General features: G+C 32.5%; 1 protein-coding gene across 1 annotated transcript in view; it reads right to left on the reverse strand.

Annotated features, from left to right (window-relative positions):
* Positions 1 to 4505: 4505 nt before the first annotated feature.
* Positions 4506 to 22462, reverse strand: part of LOC111046561 — a 34789-nt gene continuing 16832 nt past the window's right edge. Inside the window, exons 3-4 of the mRNA XM_022332138.2 lie at positions 16399 to 16550; positions 4506 to 5889 (exon numbers count right to left, since the gene is read on the reverse strand). Coding sequence (XP_022187830.2) covers positions 5820 to 5889; positions 16399 to 16550 — 222 coding nt within the window. The 3' untranslated portion in view covers positions 4506 to 5819. The remainder of the gene's footprint in view (positions 5890 to 16398; positions 16551 to 22462) is intronic.

Raw genomic sequence — 22462 nt, forward strand, 5'->3', positions numbered from 1 at the left:
TTTAAAATATGAATATATTGGGGTTATATTATGTATGGTATTGTGATGGTATTATAAGGTTGTGAGAACAACCCTAGACATTATGGTAACAATTTATAATAGGGGAATCGCTTGGCTTGCGAGAGGTTAAATTGATCTAACTCTATAACTCATGAGAAAGGAACTATATTTTAAAATAATAAACAAAACAGTTATATTTTGGAGAACTAAGTAATCGATTTAATCAAATTGTAACTCAAAATGGAACTGGAAACTTAAATAAAAATAATATTGAGAAAACTTTTTAAACAAACGATAGAATAATTACAGGATTTGCCTTCAATAAAAAAAGATGAATAATATATAATAATAAAATTGATAATATTAGCTCACTGAACTCACTGAACCAGGAAAATGGTGTTTCGGAAAAGAAGGGTAGAGCCGGGCCCGATTATCTGCTGTAGATAGCTCCAGGTCCCGTCCTCGTAACCGACTGACTAGAGCCTCTCATTTTTCCATAATTTTACTTGTCATGAATTTTCACCGTCGTCAACAAATTATCTATTCATTGTGAAAATTCATGACAAATAATGAAAATTATGTAGTTCTATTACACTATATATAGAGGAAATAATATATTTCTCTGACAATAGCTATTTATGTATTAAGAGAGTGAAGCGACTCTATTGTTTGAGCAGAACAGTTATCGAGCGACACTTTATGGGACGCGATAATTTTCCGAAAGCAATATATTTTTTTTACAACAGCAGTTTGGTACTATAAAAAATAAATAATATATACACATAGTATATTGATGCGATTGTTGGGATTACATTAGCCATCATGGAACTTGGATGACCATATTAAATCATAGCTAGAACCAGCAACCAATCAGCTGGTGATAGGCGAAAGAAAAATCGAATTTATTAATTTCAGCGAGTGATAAAGTAGAAAATGTACTGAGCATGAAATGAATTACCAAAATAGATTACCCAGAAATTAGCTATTTTATGAAGAGCTTTCAGTACGTGGGCTGAATAATTGTTCTACAAGCAATTGTAGAAAAAAATCATTATTAATCAATAATTGTGATGTATTCATTAACTTGATATTCACATTGGACTTAACGAGGGCTTGGTCAAGTACAAAAACAATTACTGTAAGTGATCAAATACGTTTCAGCCTGTTCAAGAACACTTAGCTTGTCATTGCTGGGAGTGTTTACAAAACTTTTCACTTTTATTGAAATTGGATTTTTTATTACTTTTTCAAGCGTGTGAAATCCAGTAATTGGTAATCATCACTGTTAGATTTCATGAATTTGATTTCAAACCTCCCTAAATTTGTGAAAATATTTATGATCTTCTAGACTAATGTATTACCCTTGATGTCACTCCATCGAGATAGAGCATATGAACCGATATGCTTAACATCATATGATTAACATCATCGGCCGATATGATTAACATCAAAAATTTATTAATTTTAATTTTTCAATTTCTTAGTTTTCTGTTGATACTCTGTAAAATTTCCCTAAAATTTCCTCTGAGAAATTTATCTTCCCTCGATTTTGGACTACAACATCATTTGAAATTCATATCTGAGTAATATAACTCTAATTTTAAATGGTAAAGGGTTCCACCCATGATCATATTATTATTTCCCTTGCCCTATTACCATAGGTAAGGAAAGTATTGCTTTCCAAAAAAAATGAGGTACCCTAATTTCAAGTTTTCTATACGTTTCAAGGTCCCCTGATTCCAAAAACATGATTTTTGGGTGTTGGTCTGTGTGTGTGTGTGTGTGTGTGTGTGTGTGTGTGTGTGTGTGTGTGTGTGTGTGTGTGTGTTGTGTGTGTGTGTGTGTGTGTGTGTGTGTGTGTGTGTGTGTGTGTGTGTGTGTGTGTGTGTGTGTGTGTGTGTGTGTGTATGTCTGTGAACACGATAACTCGATAACTCCATTCCTAATTAACCGATTGACTTGAAATTTTAAACATGAGGTCCTTATACCATGAGGATCCGATAATAACAAATTCAATAAAATTCAATTCAAGATGGCGGATAATTACTAAAAAACCATGTTTTTCACGGTTTTCTCGAAAACGGCTCTAACGATTTTCTTCAAATTTATACCATGAATAGTTATTTATAAGCCCTATCAACTGACATGAGTCTCATTCCTGGGAAAATTGCAGGAGCTCCGTAATATTCTTGAGAAAAATAGCGGATAGTTACTAAAAAACCATGTTTTTCACGATTTTCTCAAAACTGATTTGACCAATTTTTTTCAAATTCATACTCTGTATAGCTATTTATCAGCTCTATCAACTGGCATGAGTCTCCTTCCTGGGAAACTAATGAGGGGTCCACCCCATCCTTCTCGTGGATGAGGTAGGTAGGTAGAGCAGTTTATAAAAAAAACACATAGTCGAGATAATTCATCTGTAGAACAGCTGTTTTGACGACTTTCAAAAACATCATCGAATTTCACAATTTACACGAAGAAAAAAGTACTCTGAAAAGCAATTATTATATAATTATAGGCCTACACATATACAGTAGTCTGATCGTAGTTTCAAATATGTTGCCGCCAATCGTCAGTATGTTATTCCCCTAAATTATTCTCGTTTAAGAATGAGGCTTCATTCAGTTCAATGAGCAAGGAAAGCTGTGTGAGTGTACCACACCAGATTTTTCTTGTATTGTATTCATAAAATAGAATTATAGTACCCATTTTTTGAAATTAATGGAATAATAGATTAAAGATACAATTAAATTTTGTATTATAATTTGTAACAGTTTTAATCAAGTTCACATCATCAGAATTGTATGTTCAACATAAATTTCATCTTATTGACCTGTAATTCAAGTATTACATACTTTGTTGATCAAGAATTCAATGAATTATTCCATTTCTATTCCTTTTTTTTCTCTACCTTTTGGGTTATACTAATGATCTTACGTCATATTCTCTCTCCCCTATTTGAAATCATTATATCAATATGTTACTACTGGTAAAAATGATTGGTGTTGAACTATTAAGGTGTTATTATTATTGATTAAGTGATTATTATAGCACAACTAGAATTTCACGCTCAGATTGTTCTTTGCGAAATTCAGTTGCTACAAATGTGAAAATGAATAGATTTTACTGCTGGTTGTTAGATTGATGGAATAAAACGAAAAATATTAGATAATCGAATGTGATTTGATGTTCCACTTATTGGTCTCCGTTCTACAGTCACCCAGCATTCAACTTCATTATGAGAGGTTGTTCCATCAATCATTAGCCTTCAATATTATTCTAACGAAGTTGAAATCTCAATTAAATCTAATAATATTTTTATTTTAATGGATTTGAATTGGTCGATATAATAGGAAGAAGGGATTGATAGAAGCAGAATTCAATTAAAATACATTTCAACTTTATTATGAGAGGTAGTTCCATCAATCATTAACCTTTAATATTATTCTAATGAAGTTGAAATTTCAAATAAATCTAATAATATTTTTATTTTAATGCGTTAGTATTGGTCGATATAATAGGAAGAAGGGATTGATATAAGCCGAATTCAATTACAATACATTTAATGATCAGTTTCAAGCAAATATCCAAACTACAAGCTAAATATGAATTTCATACTAAATAGCAGAATGCAAACTAATAAGAAATAAAAGGTTCAATCAAATCTTCAAGAAATACATAAGTATGGATACAATATACATATTCGATTTTTCAAATTCTGTGTCTGATAGTGTTAGGGTTCTAAACCCTCAATAATTCTATAACTTGAATTTATAATAATGAACAACCTGAGGTGTATTATTCATAAAAACTAACTTTGATATTAGAGCTGAACTATCATGAGAATGAAATTATTATTGATCACATCGGCTATATTATTTATCAATAATAAAGTCTAATAAAAAGACTTCACAAAGCAAAGTTGGATAAACTGAGAAATTTGGGGGGAGTGAGCATAATAAAGCTGAACTATCTAGAAATATCCATTCCGTTTTTCACTCTTGTTGTTAATCGAATAAGAAAAATCAACAAGGAATGACGAATAAGATATGCTTTGACTAGACCACACTCATCTCCTTTGAAAATTAAATCACACGATTTGAAACTACTCTTCCATACAATTCTCTCCTCTTTTATACAATACTCCACTCTTCTTTACAATTCTCTACTCTTTTCTGATTTTTCCTGATTTTCTCTGTTCTTTTTTACTCTTTTCAACTTCCTTCTACTCTTTCTAACACTTTTCTGATATTTTTCATTTTAATTTTTGTGTATTCATATTTTGAATTGTTCAATAGATATTCCTCAGTATGGAGGATGAAATATAATATGAGACTAGGAATATGATTCTATTAGATTGCTGAGATCAATTACGTTTGATTTCAAACTATTTTGAAATATAGAAGATATAGAAATATAGAAATATTATATATTATATAGAAATATTATATAGATATAGAAATATTGGAAGATATAGAAATATATTGGCAATCAGAATAACTGATAAATTTCACTTCATACGGAAAAACTCTTACGGAGTATTTAAAAAATCATGCAATATAACAAGCGTTGTTATACGTTGAAAAACGGGTTTTTTCATTAATGGTGTCTCTCTGTGGAGATAAGAGAAATATTGTCATGAGTATTCATAATAAAAACTGTATTGCTGATCGAGCTACATTAGGACTTTATAGGCCATATTTTAACGAGAATTCTATTGGTTTACGAAGTTTCGTTTCTGATTCATACGACTGTGAACAATTGGAAAACTTGTTCTCTATTCATTGTTTCTATGGTTGAAGAATTAGTGATTGATATTATTCTTGAAATCAAAAAGTTAATATTGTAATATCAATGAAGATATGATTAATCCAGTATGGAAGTGAAATTCTGCATACTGATATTGTACATGTAAACTGTATAACAGTGTGTGTAAGTAAGATTATAATTGTTTCAGATTACTAAATCTTTTGCATTCCAAGCATAACAGCATTTTGCATTCTTGAGAGTGACAGCTTGAGATCTTTTTGTGTATCATATTAAATATCCAAAGCTCTAAATTAAAAAAAAACTAAGATATATTTTTAAGACTACCTACATAAAATATTAGAATCTCTTAAAACTATTTAAGAATCACTAACAGAATATTAAATTGTAATTCATTAATTATATGGAATGTAGGCTGCAGAACTATTAATATAGTCTTTTCAAACTACAATATATTTTATTTCATTCAGGATATATTCTCAACTAGTTAATAATAATAAAGTATCAATATAAGTGAATATTGAAATTTTGAATAGAAAATCTTTTCGTCTATTTAAATATGTTGAAGCCCTTGAGGCAGTAGAATAGTTTTTATTTTAATTGGAAGTATAGTTACATTGGAAGACAATGGGAAACATGAAAGAGATCTTCAAAAGTAATGATTATCCAATTCTATTGCTTCATGATAACGAGTCTACATTATAGAAATACTGTATAGAATAATATGTATATTCAAAATGGATACATATATGTGATAGTTTTTGATAACTGAACAAAGACAGTTGAATTTTGTCTCCAAATTCTCTAGTAGTCATGATCCAGCTGAAAACTACTAAAACTGAAAATTTCTATAAATTAAAGCTAATGAAATGTAGAATCTAATAGTTTTTGATAATTGATTGATTGAACAAAGACAGTTGAATGGTTTCTTCAAACTTTCTAGTAGTCATGAGTCAGCTGAATACTAATAAAACTAAAAATAAAAATTAATAACTATCAAATTCTAATACTAATTTTGAAACTGATCGTGAAGTTTTTTAGTTTGGCAATCACACGTGTTCGGGATTGCGACATTCGCTAGCATTGTCCCTGTCCCTGTCCTTCACGCATGGCAAACACCTGCAAACACCACATTCAATAAGATAATCAAAATAATAATTGAAAATGAAAAAAATGATACGTGCATTATTCAATATATGTATAAACTGATAATAAGCTGAGAATTAGAGTAATTATTCGAATTTAGTTGATAGTTATGTCTAGAAAACTTGGAACCCTTACACTCAAAACCTGAAACCTGAAAATTTGAAACCCTGACACTCCGGGTTTGGGATACAATGGGAATAATAATATCGAAAATTGAAAATATATCAATTTGTGTATTATGTAATCAATGAATGAATGAATAATAAACTGAAAATCATAGAAATTATTTGAATTTAGTTTGTAGTTATTTGATGTTGAGGATCGTTTGACAGGATTTGATGTTTGAAGAGAAAATTAAATTTTGGGTCTATTGGAATTCATGCAATAATTGCAATATTCATACGACTTGCTGTCAATTATTTTAAACAGCGATCCCCACTGTTGAAAATGATTGCTTGCCGTTCGAATGTACTCCAGTCAGTAGTTTATTTGAAATAATTGACTGCTCGTCAAGTAAAATAAATCAAAAGTGTGTTAATACATCGCATCGCAATGGATCAAGAAACCATTATCTTTAATGGTTATGTCTGAAAACCTGGAAACCTTACATGTATCTAAGTCTCATAGATAGATAGATAGATGACTTTTAGTTACACTTTACAATAAAAGTGATGTGGGCGAAGTTGATGCAATAAGGGCCCCTTCTTCCACTTAACCCACGATTATAAGTTACATGAAAATAACAATATACTTTACAATTCAAAATTAAGACATAGAGTACAAATTGGGTATCAGTATTACAAACCATACAGTATTAAAAACCAGTACAGTATTAGAAAACAATACAGTGTATATGACATACAGTATTTTCCGATTTAGGACATACAGGAAATTCATTAGAGCAATGTTAAATTGATGCTCTACAAGAAAAGTTGTGCTTTTTTGGGTTCGCTGAATTTCTTAACCATTATCAGTTTTCCAGAACCATTTAATTTAGGATTTAGGATTACAATCTGAGTAATGAGTTTGAACCAAGAATCATTATCTACATGATACGGAGAATACATTTGTAATGTAATTAGAAATGTTTTACAGGTCTGGTACCTGGAGATGGGCTCACACTTATTGGAATTCTATTTTACAATAAACCTTTTAATATATAGTTTACAATAAGATAATTATGTTCTAGGTGTCGAAAATGTATTTTTTTGGATAGTGATTTTAAAACGTTTTGCTTTTTTCCCAATAAAGAATTAATTTCGTTTCTTTGTGAGTAGTTGACCAACATGGAGACGGGATATGACTAACGCCGAAAAATTGATAGAATGTTGATAAGAAGCAGACAGTAAAAATGTGAAGTATATCGTTCGAGAATTTGAGTCTTATCAGATCACGGAACTCTTTATCATGAAATGACTCAGGCTCTTAAAACTATTTCCGTAAACAATCAACCAACAGTTGAAAGAGAGCTCATGAATCAAACACTTGACAAGTCATTGCATTCATGGATCACTTCTTCCACGAGCTGTCAACGATTCTCAGAAAAAAAAATCAATAGAAGAGTTTTATAAGCGTTCTATAAACATATACAAATCTGAGTTGACTGTCCTGGAAGTGTAAACCTAGAATCTAAGGCTTTAGGTACAGACGTCTGCTTTCTGTAGAGATGATGCCCCTAAACATAATCAAAAGTACGCACATGGGCTATCTATCTATCTTTATCTATCTTCGTTCCTCAAAAGTCACAAGTTACATATGCACCTATAAATTTTAACGAAACAGGTGAATCTGAATTTACTATAGTGAGGTCTTCGTTAGTCTATTATGGCAGTAACATTGATGTTGCTTTCCTTGTCTATCAGTCGACAAAGCAGATAGCACCTTCCTTTTCTAGCTCCGCAAAGTTGCCAGATTGCTCTTGGCTCATGTACTAATATAATCAAAATACGAAAATGTGATAATTCTTGTTAGTTTTCACTAGTGATACCGGTTATTAGAAAATTAACGAAATGTTATGAAAAATAAGAGGTGACTGTCACTGATTAAAAAAATCTCAGGTGATTGGAAGAGATTTTGACATTACAATATAAAAAGACAGAGAACCAAATGAAAACTAGTCCATCTCAATTTACCAGTGAATATGTAACTTGTGACTCTTGAAAATGAGACCCATATAGATATAATAAGTAATTGAAGAGAGAGAAATAGGATTGCAAAGAAGGAGAAATGGGGAAAGATGCTTGCAAGGACTCACACAATGATTAGATGTAGAATAATTGAACGATTGTAGGGAGTTCCTACTGATGACTGTAGGCTTGAGTCGTTGTCATTTTGTATAATTGACGATTACTTTCGATTAAATCCACCAATCGAATTCAAACACATATTTTTTGAACCATTATACATGTCGAGTTCGTAGGCCAATGGAATAGATTCACTCCTTTATCATTTTTGAGGATATATAGTATAACATGAATGTGCGTAAGGAGCAAATTCATAGTAATATTCACCAAAATGAATCACAAACAGCTGTCATCTGGATTGCATGCAATGATGCATTTTATGCTATCAATAACTCAATAAATAACATTCAATGACGCAATAATCCATGCAATTAATAACTTTATCACAATGCAGCTGCAATAAATAACTTTATCATAATGCAGCTCGAACTTTATCTCTTGATTAGTCAGTGCTTTCAATAGAAAAGCTAACATATTTCAGCTTCAGTTTGAGCGAGTTCTCCAGCCAAGGAGTCTCATAGTTCAGTCGTTTATAGGAATAATTTTCAACTTCAACTTATCTACAGTTTTTCTTCAATCATCATGTGGATTATGGATGAAAGCATGAATAAACCATACAGAAATGTTTATAAATATTTATTTCTCGTCACTCAAACGTAAGATTGATTGATTGATTGATTGAGTACTTTTTTTATGTAGATTACAATATATACTGGCTCATACACTTATATACAATAGCTCACAATACAGCAAAGTTATAGAAGATGAGGGATGCCAATTGAAAATCCCGACAGCACTTGTCTAAGTATGATAATAAATTATTATATTATAATAATATAAATATATTTGGGATGTAGCCCAATGATATAATTTGTCGAATAACAGTATAAAAGAGAAACTTGAATGCTGAAGAGCAGTATTTTATTATTTGTGAGAGTCATATCTATGAGCCCATACTCAGCAAAATCTATATACTTAGCAAATTCTTATAATTTCAATGCTATTAACAAGTATTTTGAATACAACTCTTCTAATGTGTATTCGATTGTTCTTTCACTGTCAACTTGAGTGCCACGCCAAGTGAATATCAAACTTATCCTTATAAATAGTTTTATCGATATTTATAACAGAATATTGCAGGTTACTCACCTGAAATAGTTAATGAAGTTTCATGAATCTCCTACATTGGAAATTTGATAGAGATTCAAATCTGGGTAGAGTAGGCATAATCTTGAAAATTGACTTGAAAAATGTATTGTTTGGTAAGTATGATGCATTACCAAAATATCTTGCTACTACAAGATGAATTATTTTTATAATATTCAATCAATCTGACAATGAATGTTCATCCAGTCAATCTAATATAATAGAAATTCAAATCTGGGTAAGAGCATAAGCGTTTAAATTAAATTGAATATTGTCTTGTTTGTAAAGGTAACCATGATGCATTACCGAAATATCTAGCTACTTCAAGGTGAATTATTTTTTGAATATTCAATCAATCTGACTACCTTCTCTTTTCTAATAGATAGTGAACGGAGAAGCAGGGCCTTCACTGAATTTTCCTTTGCTTTTCCTCCACTAGAATGGTTATTTTAGAGATGTGAATAAATTCTGTGGTTTACATTTATTAATTTTATGGATTTTAAAGAGTAACTTGAGAAAACAGCTTCTACAAATACAACAGCTGCAAAAAAATGAACGTAGCTGTGATTTGCTGATTCCGTATTTGAGGGTTTTTTTCCAATCCCTACATGGATTAAGACGCAAATATGAACATTATAAACGTCAGAAAGAAACATAATAATCATGTCATTCATGTTTATATGTGCCTAGAAGTCAGACTGGATTGATAGCAACAGTAAGTAATGTTCTGAGAATGATTAGTAAGGATTTTGTGTTGGATCTCTCACAATTTTTAAATTTGTTTTTCTAAAATATTGATTGATAGTGGTGTGACCTAAATATTATTCAAGCAATCCATTTCTGGTGTTTCATGATTCATCAAACTACGTAGTACAAAAAAGTGTGTACCGAAGAATGATCCTTCGAGAGGATCTGTTATACATGTACGAGAAAGATAAGTTTTTATTTAGAGAGTGAGGTTGTTGTTGTCATCTTCCCGCACACACCCTTAATCTCTTCATTCTCTATTTTTCTCACTCTCTGTCTCTTTTGTTCTTATATTTCTCTCACGTCTACTTTCTCACTCACTCACGCCTGTCTCCAAGTAATACTCTACTGTAGAGAAGAACAGCTCTTGTATAATCTTCACCCTCTTGTTTAGAAGGAGTCCATGAACGCAGTGAACCAGTTCTCCCGTCCTCGCTGATGTTCACTCGATCCCACCGATCTGAGTTGCAGCTACCTCTACATAGAACTGCAAAGTTCAACAGGTCTTTCCTGGTTGTAGCTTCTCGATTGTGGAACTCACTACGATATAGTTTCAGCCCCTCAATCAATACATTCTTAACACTTGCGTAGCAGAGAGTCCCAATTCCACTCTTAATAAATAGGCAATAATAAAAGGCAGTAATTCAATTCACTCTCATCTACGTTTCCCGAAACCCTCTGATTTCTCCGCTCCACTATATTTCCTTCCTGATGGAGGCTTTCTGCAGGGGGCTAGCTGATTCATAAGAAGAGCAAACCAACAATCAATACCTCTTCTCTTCGACAAAGAAATTATTGAAATACCGAAGAGATTGATTGATTGATTTTATTATAATGTGCACAGATTGATAAGATTGATAGATCGATTGATTGGTTGAACTTATTATAATGTGCTCGGTCTCGACAGACCCATTGCATTAAACAATGTTACATAAAAATATACGGAATATGAGACAAAATATGAGTAAAGCTGGAGAGAGACAACAGAAAAGACTTGTAGTGGTCTACTCTAGTCCTTCAATTTTCACTTACCCAAAATATAAATATTGATAATATTTCTTTATTAATTTTAATAATGAATAATATTTTTTTATTCTTTTTAGAGCAATAATATAATTGTTCTATAAAATATTACAACATGATTAATAGAGGACACTATTGAACATTATAATATTTGATGATGATTAAAAATGCAATTACTCATCAGTATATAAATTTTTAATTAGCCTAAAATTTGATGAGCATGTAGAGTTAGCCTTGAATGAATTTATTCCATTCAGTTGACTGAAAATACGTGATTGTTTTCCTATCAGTTGAGTTCATTAATGTGTTTATAGCCTATTCAACTAGAGCAGACGAGAGATAGATGTCTAGACATGGTAATCATGGTGTGTTGCTTAAGTGTTGATAACGTTTGTCTAGACATGACATGACTGTAGAGAACATAAAGATGGAGTTTCAATTACGATGTATTGTCGTCTTTGAAATATTATTTTTACTTTCCTTGCCCTATTACCATAGGTAAGGAAAGTGTTGCTTTCCAAAAAATATTAAGGTACCCTAATTTCAAGTTTTCTATACGATTCAAGGTGCCCTGAGTCCAAAAACATTATTTTGGGTGTTGGTCTGTGTGTGTAACTGTGTATGTGTGTATGTGTGAATGTCTGTGAACACCATAACTCCATTTAACACCATAACACGATAACTCCATTCCTAATTAGCCGATTGACTTGAAATTTCAAACTTAAGATCCTCATACTATGAGGATCCGACAAAAGAAATTCAATTCAAGATGACGGAAAAATGGCTGATAATGACCAAAAAACCATGTTTTTCACGGTTTTCTTGAAAATGACTCTAACGATTTTCTTCAAATTTATACCCTGGATAGCTATTTATAAGCCCTATCAAATGATATTAGTCTCATTTCTGGGAAAATTGCAGGAGCTCCGTAATATTCTTGAGAAAAATGGATTTAGTTAAATTTCTATCACGATTTTCTCAAAAATGACTTGACCGATCTTTTTCAAATCCATACCCTGTATAATTATTCATCAACCCTATCAACTGGCATGAGTCTCCTTCCTGGGAAACTAACAGGGTCCACCCCATCCTTGAGAAATGGACTTTGTAACCTCCTTCTCGTGCATGAGGTAGGCAGGTAGGTAGAGCAGTTTATTCAAAAGAACACATTATAGTTGAGATTTTCCATCTGTGGAACAGCTGTTTTGACGACTTTAAAAAATCATCGAATTTCTCAATGTACACAAAGGAAAATGCACTCTGAAAACAGTTATATACAATAGTATGATCGTAGTTTTTTCAATATGTAGCCGCCAATTGTCAATATGTTATTCACATAAATTATTTTTGTTTAATGTTACAGTTCAATGAGCAAGGAAAGTTGTGTAAGTGTACCACACCGCACCATTTCTAAATAAAAATGATTTCATCAGATTGAAGACAGTCCAAATCATCAGTTATGCAATGGATATTTCACTTTTCACTATTAATTTATTCATCATGATTATATATGCTATTCATTTGTAATAAATATTGTTTCATAATTGAGATCCTGGATGATGTATTAGAATAATTACTAAAGCTTCAAAATATTCCTACTTTCAGATTTATTTGACCGATAATATTACAATGGCATGACAATAATTATAATTCCATTTCACCAAGTGAACAGTAGGGTCAAATACAGTACTTAATCTTGAACATGCAAGTTAACTTGTACAGGTATATTCCAATCCATTCTCAACAATGTATGTCTTAATAATATGATTAGAGACAATGAAATTACAATTTTTAACATATTCCCAAGCCTCATGATGGTTTCAACCTGCTCTTGAATGATAAATTATTTTTTGGACAATGTAATATAAATAGTTTTTGAAGGTTGTTTATGCAACAACCCATTCTCTAATAAATTCTCAGTTAACCTGTTCATCAAAACCGTGGAAAGACTTGAACTGCAATTGAATCATATGTACCATACCTATCTCTATGGTACACACAATATTATCTCTATAAGGTACATTTGTGTTTACTGTACTGTTACCACTATGGTAATCACAATATTACCGTACCAATATGGTATTGAATCAACCATACTACCTGTACCTCAAATATCAGTAATTGGAATTGTCTTGTAAGAACAATGAATTTAATGAAAAATGGAGTGATTCATCAACCATAGGATCTCAAATTTTAATTATTCAAGTTTGCAATTCACTGGCTGTAACCATAGAGTAGCTTCATACTGAATATGCTCTAATGGAGCTTCTCCCTCGCAGCCCAATCAATACTCAATAATCAAATATTTGTGTAACTTATCACCATATGTATATAGTGAAATGGCACTGAATCATCCACTCACTCATTCATAATCAACAAAACAAAAATTCTCTGCACCAAATACGTTCAAGTAAGTCATGTATGTCCAATTGGACTTCTAGAGATGCACTAAGAACGGATTTTAAAAAATCCCCAAAGATACGATCAACATTTGCGTTTTTCCAGCAGTCTCTTAGATTTTTTAATATCTAAGTAATTAAGTTAAACTGTTCAAATTTGTTTATAGAAGTTTAAAAGGATCTGGAATTTTTGTCTTGAAAGGACTTCAGGATAACGTCAAAGATACTCCCAAGATTGCGATTTTACTGCGTTTTTTCTAGCGTCCCTTTGCGTTTTCTCAGATTTCACAAAAACTAATGTTGAAATTTGGTACAGAAGTTTAGCTAAGGTCTAGAAATTTTGTATCAAGAGGACTTAAAAATTACGCCCAAGATGAGTGGATTTACAGCGTTTTCCCAGCGTTCCTGAGCGTTTTTCAAATTTGGTACACAGGTTCAGCTGGAGTTAAAAAATGTTGGACTGGAGAAGTTTTGAAATAACGCCAAAATTCCGCCCAACATCTGCCTTTTTTTTAGCTAGAAAGAGCCTGAAAGTCTGTATTTGACTATTTGAAGGGAGGAAGCAAGCTGAAATGAAGGATGCAGGCGAGCGAAGTATACTTCGAGTATATTACTATATTAGTAAATGCATATTACTGTATATTATTACTAAACGACTATATCATTTCACTACATTATCACTATATATTATACAGAGTGTTCTGAAAAAAGGTGCCCATAAGTCAGGGCGTGATTCTTCTCATCAAAAGAAGGAAAAAAGTTCCAATTAACATAAGTCCGAAATGCTTTGATAACAAGTTATTCAGGGTGAAAGATTATAAAATTCTGGATTAAAAAAAAATCATTCATAACTCTCTATCTCCAATGAGTACTGAGTTATGATTTTTCAAAAATGAGTGAAGTTTGAAGGAAAAAATCAATTTTGATGAATTTTAGTTTTTGATCAACAATATCTTCCGATTGTTACCATTTAGATGGATTATTCAAAATCCCTCTGAGCGTATTTTTGTGTTCTACAATCTGAGATCAGGTAGAGCGCTGTATCTCATATAGATTTTCAGGTACACCTGACAAAATTGCTCCTTGTATTGTGAAAAACACCTAATTTTGAGCTTCAACCATCATCACCAACTACAACGTCCTCACATTGATATTTCGCACAATGACATAAGTTCATGAGATTATTTTCTACGGGAATCACCCGTTAGATAAACTTCATTTCAGTATTTCCTAGTGGAGAGGCGCGCTTAAGGACACATCAAGGATCAAAATTTCAAACCCTTATTACTTTTGACAAAATGCTCAGATTTCATCGTACTACACTTCATTCATCTCGGCTCGTCAAAGCGGTCCAAAATCATGCATCATAAGTCAAATTCGGTCGGAAAATGTAAAATTTATCGTTGAGTGTACTAACTTATGCCCATATTCCAATACACAATAAACAAGTTATGAGTGTTTGAAATTTTGATCCTTGAGGTGTCCTTGAGCGCGTTTCTCCACTACGAAATACTGTAATGAAGTGCATCTAACGGGTGATTCCCGTAGAAAATAATCTCATGAACTTATGTCATTGTGCGAAATATCAATGTGAGGACGATGTATTTGGTGATGATGGTTGAAGCTGATAATAAGGTGTTTTTCACAATACAAGGAGCGATGTTGTCAGGTGTACCTGGAAATCTATATGAGATCGAGCCCTCTACCTGATATCAGATTGTAGAGCACAAAAATACGCCCAGAAGGATTTTCAATTATACATCTAAATGCTAACAATCGGAAGATATTGTTGATCAAAATCTAAAATTCATCAAAATTGATTTTTTCTTCAAATTTCACTCATTTTTGAAAATTCATAATTCAGTACTCATTAGAGATAGAGAGTTCCAAATGATTCCATTTTATCCAAAATTTTATAATCTAGAAAAAAGGCAAGAACAAGTTTTTCTGTCCGATTACGAGATTTGACAGAAATAGCTGAAAACTGGAAAATGAGACGAAAATACTAGGTTTTTGTAAAACACTACAAGGAAATTTTGCATGAAGAAAATGGTTCTGGACTTCTCTTATGTACCCAAATAATAAATAAAAAATCAGAAGTACAATATAAATTGCAAGCACACCCCATTTTTTATGTCTATATTGACTGGACTATAAAAGTCTATAATAGACTTGAAAAAAATCCTTAAAAAATAATTCTTAATTACATACAAAACGAAGAGAGAATAAATGAATTAGAATTTGAAATTTGATGGTTCACATTGGTTTGTAGGAGATAAGTGATTTGAGAGGCTCGGACAATAACAGCACATGGACGTTCCACACGCCACCTAGCTCGCCGAGTTCGCTTGGCTCCTGCAGTATAAGCAGCCTCAACAGCTTGTCCAGTGGCAGCTCCAAGTCACACCAGCACTCGCCTAGCTCATATATAATTTTGAACAGAACTTTGAACTTTAACTTTCCTCAGTAAGAACATAACCTATTTTTTCGAAAAATTTTATTATTTATCAAAATTTGGGAACAGAATAGTTTTGGGCTATGCCTGTTGTTCTATCCCGATAATATTCATATGATTTGTAATTGTATCAAAATGAACAAATAAATAAAAATGCATGAAGAGTTGACAGATTTTGTCTATCTTTCATGCATTTGTATGTAATTAAGGATTATTTTTTATGGGCTTATGAGCACCTTTCTCAGAACACTCTGTATAACTGTAAATGTAACAAGAGAGCATCAGAAACCAGAAAGAAAAGAACGCTGTAATGAATAAGGAAAATAAATCATCAAGTACCTTCTTTTTAGGATATCCTTTCTCGAGGTACTCAATTTATTCAAGTCCAATAAATTTAGTAGCCCTATAAAAGGAAAAATGAATATAGATGCTTATGGACATGCTTATGGATGAATTGGTTGCAACTCACTTGAAGCAGGAAAAGAACCAGTTGCAGCAGCCTCTTTCCCTGCGGTACATCTTGTTGCCAATGATTGTAACATTGGGAGGCAGGATCTGCCTGTTGGGATCGTAGGGACGATCGAATTCGCGATGCTTATCGATGAACACTTTGAAAGTGAACTGTAAAAAAAAACAACATTTCATTAGTGATCAAATATTTTTCTTCTCATAATAATCAATTGAATCTGATAAACTGTACTTGTTCACTATCATCACGTTAGAGTATTTCAAAATTCCATGACGGCGATTAAAATTCCATGTTCAACTTGTGATGCCCTACTTCCTACACTTATTTGGGTGAGGATGTAACGTCTCTTGAAGGTTTGGGTAGATTGGGGGCCAAATTCCCAGATAAGGATTTACATTAGTCAAGTCTCCTTGAACTACACAAATCAAAACTTGAACTACACAAACAGAAACTTGAATACACGATACCAATGTAAACCCTTCTTCAAGTTGTTGAATCAAATCTGGAATTCTCATGTTTTCATGAATTGAGAAGATGTTTAACATCTTTGACTTTCTCTTACAATTCGAAGGTTCAATACATCCTACAAATGGGAAAATGAGATGAAAACACTTGTTAGTGAATTTAGAATGTATAAAAATAACTGAATATAGAAGTATGATTCAGATGAAGAAGAAAATTTCAAAATTAATTTTATCTAAAAAAACTGAGAAAACAAGAAACTCTGTGTAAACTTCTTTTCAGGAGTGATTGAGACGTTATTTCAAAACCATTTTGGGCCGCTCTGCATATTTATGATGAAATATTCAATTATACGAGTAAGTAAACTACTTGCTTATAGCAATAACATTTTTGAATTGAAACTTTGATAGGGAAAAATGAAACACGTAATTTCATTTTTTGAAGATATATTTTTGGGAAACAACCCCGGACCCCATTCACTTAGGAGGTATAGTATATCAAACCCTCATACCCCCTGGTGTTTGCCCCCCCCCCCCACAGTTTAGTCTAATGGCTTCTTAGGAGCATTCGCGAAGAACTACTAATGGAAAGAGTGTATTATGCTTTACAACTTTATTCGCTCTTAATTACAGTATGGTTTAATCTTTTAGAATGATCCTTGAAGATTTCATTGGAAAGTTGCATTAATACTAAGTCACCTAATAAAAATTTCCCTTCAAAGATGTGTATGAGAGTTCCAGTGAAACTATAATTCAATCTGTGTTTTGTTTTTCACAGACCCTTGCGAAGCACGGGTTTCACCTGCTCGTTACTGAATTCACAAATTCATTCACTGAGAATGGATATGATTTCATGCAAATTCAGAGAATTAGTATTAATTATTCCAATACTGAGAATGAAATAATGAGAATAAAAAAGCTTCAACATCGTTATCAATCTATAGAGAGTAAGAAATGGTTAAATAGCCAAAACTAGTTTATCTTCCCAATAGAGATATGTTTCTGGTATTCTCAAATATAAATAGTCTACATAAAGTGGACATTTATATTCATTATATATATATATATATAATATATATATATATATATATATATATATATATATATATTTATTTATTTATTTATACCTTCCTGGTTGATTGACAAAGGGGGCCCAGCTCCACGAAAATTCTCGTTTAAATGTAAGTTTTTAAGTGTTTTTAATCTATCCGTTTAATCTATCCACATTATATTGATCATTCAAAAGACATTCGCTTTTCACAACTTTGAACGATTTGATGTGTTAGGATAGGATTCAGTCCCATTTCGATTTATTATCTCATACAGTACTTCTTCTCTTCTTCATCTAATCCAATGTGCCGTTTTCACAGCGTTGGTTGGTCACCTCCTCCATTGCTCTCTGTCACTGATGGGAAGGATTCTTCTATCATGCGGTCATTTCTCACTCTGCATCTTATTTACTGTTTTGCTAACTATTCTTTGGAGAAATTTCATTTTATATCCTTTTCAGAGAATCGACAATTATTTGTTGAAACACCGCCGATTTATGAAGTTACATCACAATATAATATTGAGATGGGAAGGATCCTTCTATTATGCGGTTTCATTTTCTTACTCTACATCTTATTGTTTTGCCAACTATTCTTCGGAGACATTTCATTTTATATATTTTCCAGAGAATCAACAATTATTATTTGTTGAAACCGCCGATTTATGAAGTTACATCACAATATTATATTATCGTTATTCCAATTGCATTCAATCTTTATTTTCATTGATTAATTTTTTATATTTTGTAAAATTCGTTGAATAATGAGCATTACCGTCATTTAATTTCAGTGTATAGGCCAGTGAATATTGCTACATACATAAATAAAGAACTCTAATCTAATCTAATCTAATCAACTGATTCACAGCCTTGCCTCTTTCTACTGCTATCCATGAAACAGTTGTCTCTCGTGTTACCCGTGATCTTCCTGTAGGTCGTCTTCCTTGGGCCCTGGCCTCCATGTATCTGCATTCATTCTGAGAATAAGTACAGCAGAACTCCAATTATCCGAACTCCGACTATCCGAATCGCCGATTATCCGAATTTGTCCAAAAAAAGTCCAAGTGTGCTATAATTCTTCCCCCTGCGATGCCAGTGTTTGCGCGTTCGCTCACTATTGTCCTTCCCTTGTACATAAGTACATTTTATTTTTATATTTAAAACATGTGAAAATATCATGCTTCTTTCATATCATTCAATAAAAAAATAGTGCAATATCAAAACGTAGCTTTTTCCGTCCAATGGCAATTTAAAAAAAAACTCCGAATATTTGATTATCCGAATGGGTCCCGGTCCCCATTAAATCTGATAATTGGAGTTCTACTAAACCAGGAGAGTATCCGTTCTTCAATTATTGTTTCTACTGATTCAATGTTCGATTCTTCTATTCTGCGGTCATTTCTCACTATGTGGCCTGGTTGCACAATAACCGGTTAAATTTTAACCGTGATTAATTCCACGAGATCCAATCAGAGAAGGATTTTTGAAAAGACAGCTTCTCGTGGAATTAATCATGGTTAAAATTTAACCGGCTGTTGTGCAACCGGGCCTTAATCTTCTTGTTTTGTCATCTATTCTTCGGAGACATTCCACTTGCACCACATTTATTTGGCGTTTCTCTTTTTTATTGTCTGTCCAACTTCCACTTCCATATATATGATGGGCTCAATGATTGAAAATATATACTTTTGATATTACTACTCAACTCAGCCTTTTCAAAAATTCTTCTACTGAGTGAATAATATGCATTTATATTACAGCTTTTTGAGTCCTTTATCTCACTTCTTATTAAAGTTTTTGGTGGAGAGATACTGGAAAGAATATTTTGAATATTCTTTCCCAAGAATGGACATTGATAATTATGTCCAAAGCTCCGCTAATTTATTTTTATGCATTACAATATCATCTTGTATAGTTACTTTTTTCATAGCATATACAGTTCAATTATTATTATTTCCTTAGTTAATATTATGTGAATTCATCTAAAACTTTGCTGTATTGTAAGCTATTGTATAAAAGTGTATCAGCCAGTATATATTGAAATATTCATAGATAAAGTACTCAATCAATCAATTCTTTTTGTAGCTTGGCAGTACAGTTTATGTTTGTGCCATCTCATACAGTACAAAGAGTGTGATTATTTATATACGATTTCTTTCAGTATTGATCATCACGATTTGTTATCATTAATTATATTTTGTCAATCTGGGTAACCACTAATGAAAACTATTATTCATCGGCTAACGAGGTGTAACTAGAATTGATGATTCACAAATGCACTAACGCTCTTGACTGTCTGTGTCTAAGCCGGAGGGAATGTGACATTCTATACATCCTATACATTATAGATACAGTCTATACATTTCAAACATATTTTATTCTAAGCATTCTTACATGTTATACTCTCTGGTCCAAGTTTGGAGCTCAAAGCGAATTTAGCTAACTAAAGTTCATCTCACTTTTCAGCACTTTTCGTAGAGGATATTATGGAGATTGATTGTTCATTTGTTTGCTATATACAGTAAAACCTCGATAATTCGGACATTAATAGCTCGCAAGTCTCTATAATTCGTAGTGAAAGCTCGGTCCCTTCAAAAAACCTATGGTGAACCAATGTATTTCGGTCCCCTCGATAATTTGTAGTAGAAACGAGCTCTGGCTTATCTTGGAACTCTATAATTCGTTGCTTTGTCTGCGAAAACTCTCTATGATTCGTATTCTATGGATTGGTTTTCACACCATGGTAGGTGAAGATATTCACAGTCCAGTACTACTTCATTCTCCAGACATAAGGTGAACCGGAAATTACACAGACTGCAAAACGAAATTATTGTCAGTCGACAAATTACAGTATTTGGCTCAATTCAACAGCATTGAACTTCAGCGTGGAGTATTCGTTAATCAGTTTATGAATGTAGTTATGCGAGTCGTGTTTTGCGCTAGTCCATCGGAAATAAATTTTATGTGATCAAAAATTTGAAATTAAACGAAACAATTTGAGTTGATTAAATATTTAAAACCATTTTCAATAATTTTTGCGAATTTCAAATTTTTAAAGCTTGTAATATATTGTATATACATATCATTTATCATTTTTAATAATGATTTTTTATGTATGATTGCTCATTAAATGTGCAGCTTTTATAATTCGAATGCTTTCCACATCAAAATCCATAATATTTATCAGCCTCCTTTTTCTTTTCCCTTCTTCTTCCTCCTCCTCCTCCTCCTCATCCTCATCCTCCTCCGACTCCTCCTCCTCCTCCTCCTCCTCCTCCTCCCCATCATCCTCTTCCTTCTCCTTAACCATAGCCTCCGTACCATCCTAATTCGTTTCTTCCATAATTCCATCATAGTAACAAAGATGAGCAGTTGAGCACTATATTGGGCTACTGCGTCGTTGTATGTAACTATACAGCTGTTCTGGCTTTGCCTCAATGCTTGTCTTTAGGCTAAGTCTCCAGAGAACGGAGCACAATATGTGATATCAATAAATTCAAATTGGAATCAAATTTATTTTGGCATCAATTTCCAACATGTCATATACCTTAAAATTTAAGGTATATAAAAATGAGTCATCTCCATTCATTCTCGTAGTTTATGTATAGCACCTTCTCATAAACAAAATCACTGTCCACTTGAAACCAGACTATCGATGAAACATGGTGACTGGTTGTTATTTTAATCTAACTTTGACCGTAATATATGACTCCGGTATCAATTAATTGAAGCCAACACATGTGGAGTAATGTGAACATAATAAGCGTCGGTTGAAGTGTGGGGTTATTTGAACCTTTGGATCCTTGAATCCATCCCTTCAAAAACAGTAAACAATAATGTCTTAATAGTTAAATTTTGTATAAAGACGCTTCCTTCCCTAGATTCGATTTTCAACAATATAGTATTTACAACAATAAACTATTATGAGATCTAAAAAAGGAGATTATCTTGAGTAGCATACATCATTCTTGCTATGTACCGAACTTGAAACACTTGAGCTGAGTAGACATCTAGTAGACCAAATAGTGCGACTTTCCACAGACAGTCTGTAGACGGTTCAGGGTCAGGTCTTTGACCTGTCTAGACTCTAGAAACATCGTCTCGTCTCATCTAGTGTTCACACTAAAATTTGCAGTTTAGACAATAGACGAGCCATCTATTTTTCAAAACCTGTAGAATGATGTTTGATTAAAAGGTTACGAATGTTTTGTAGCGTAACATATTTATGATACAGATGTTCTAAGATAGGAAATGTCTAAGTTGCATGAAGTCTCCCATTTCTGAAGGGAGAGCAGAGACCTGCGAGTTTTGGTTTCGAAACCGGCCCGTAGACGAGGATTGGTCCATTGACATGTATCTGAGACAAAAATTTTGTGCGACATGTCCTGTAGTGTGTACTAGGTTTACTTAACAATAATTCTTGAGTTGAATTATCCCCGAAAGATCTCTTAATTAGCACCTAGAACTTATACGTCCAGAAAATATAAACAACGGAAACATTGTTTATCGACTCCGTGATTTAAGGAAGGTGTATTCCAATGTAGTATTCTTCCAA

The sequence above is a fragment of the Nilaparvata lugens genome, chromosome X (assembly GCF_014356525.2).
Source record: "Nilaparvata lugens isolate BPH chromosome X, ASM1435652v1, whole genome shotgun sequence".
Taxonomy (NCBI): Eukaryota; Metazoa; Arthropoda; class Insecta; order Hemiptera; family Delphacidae; genus Nilaparvata; species Nilaparvata lugens.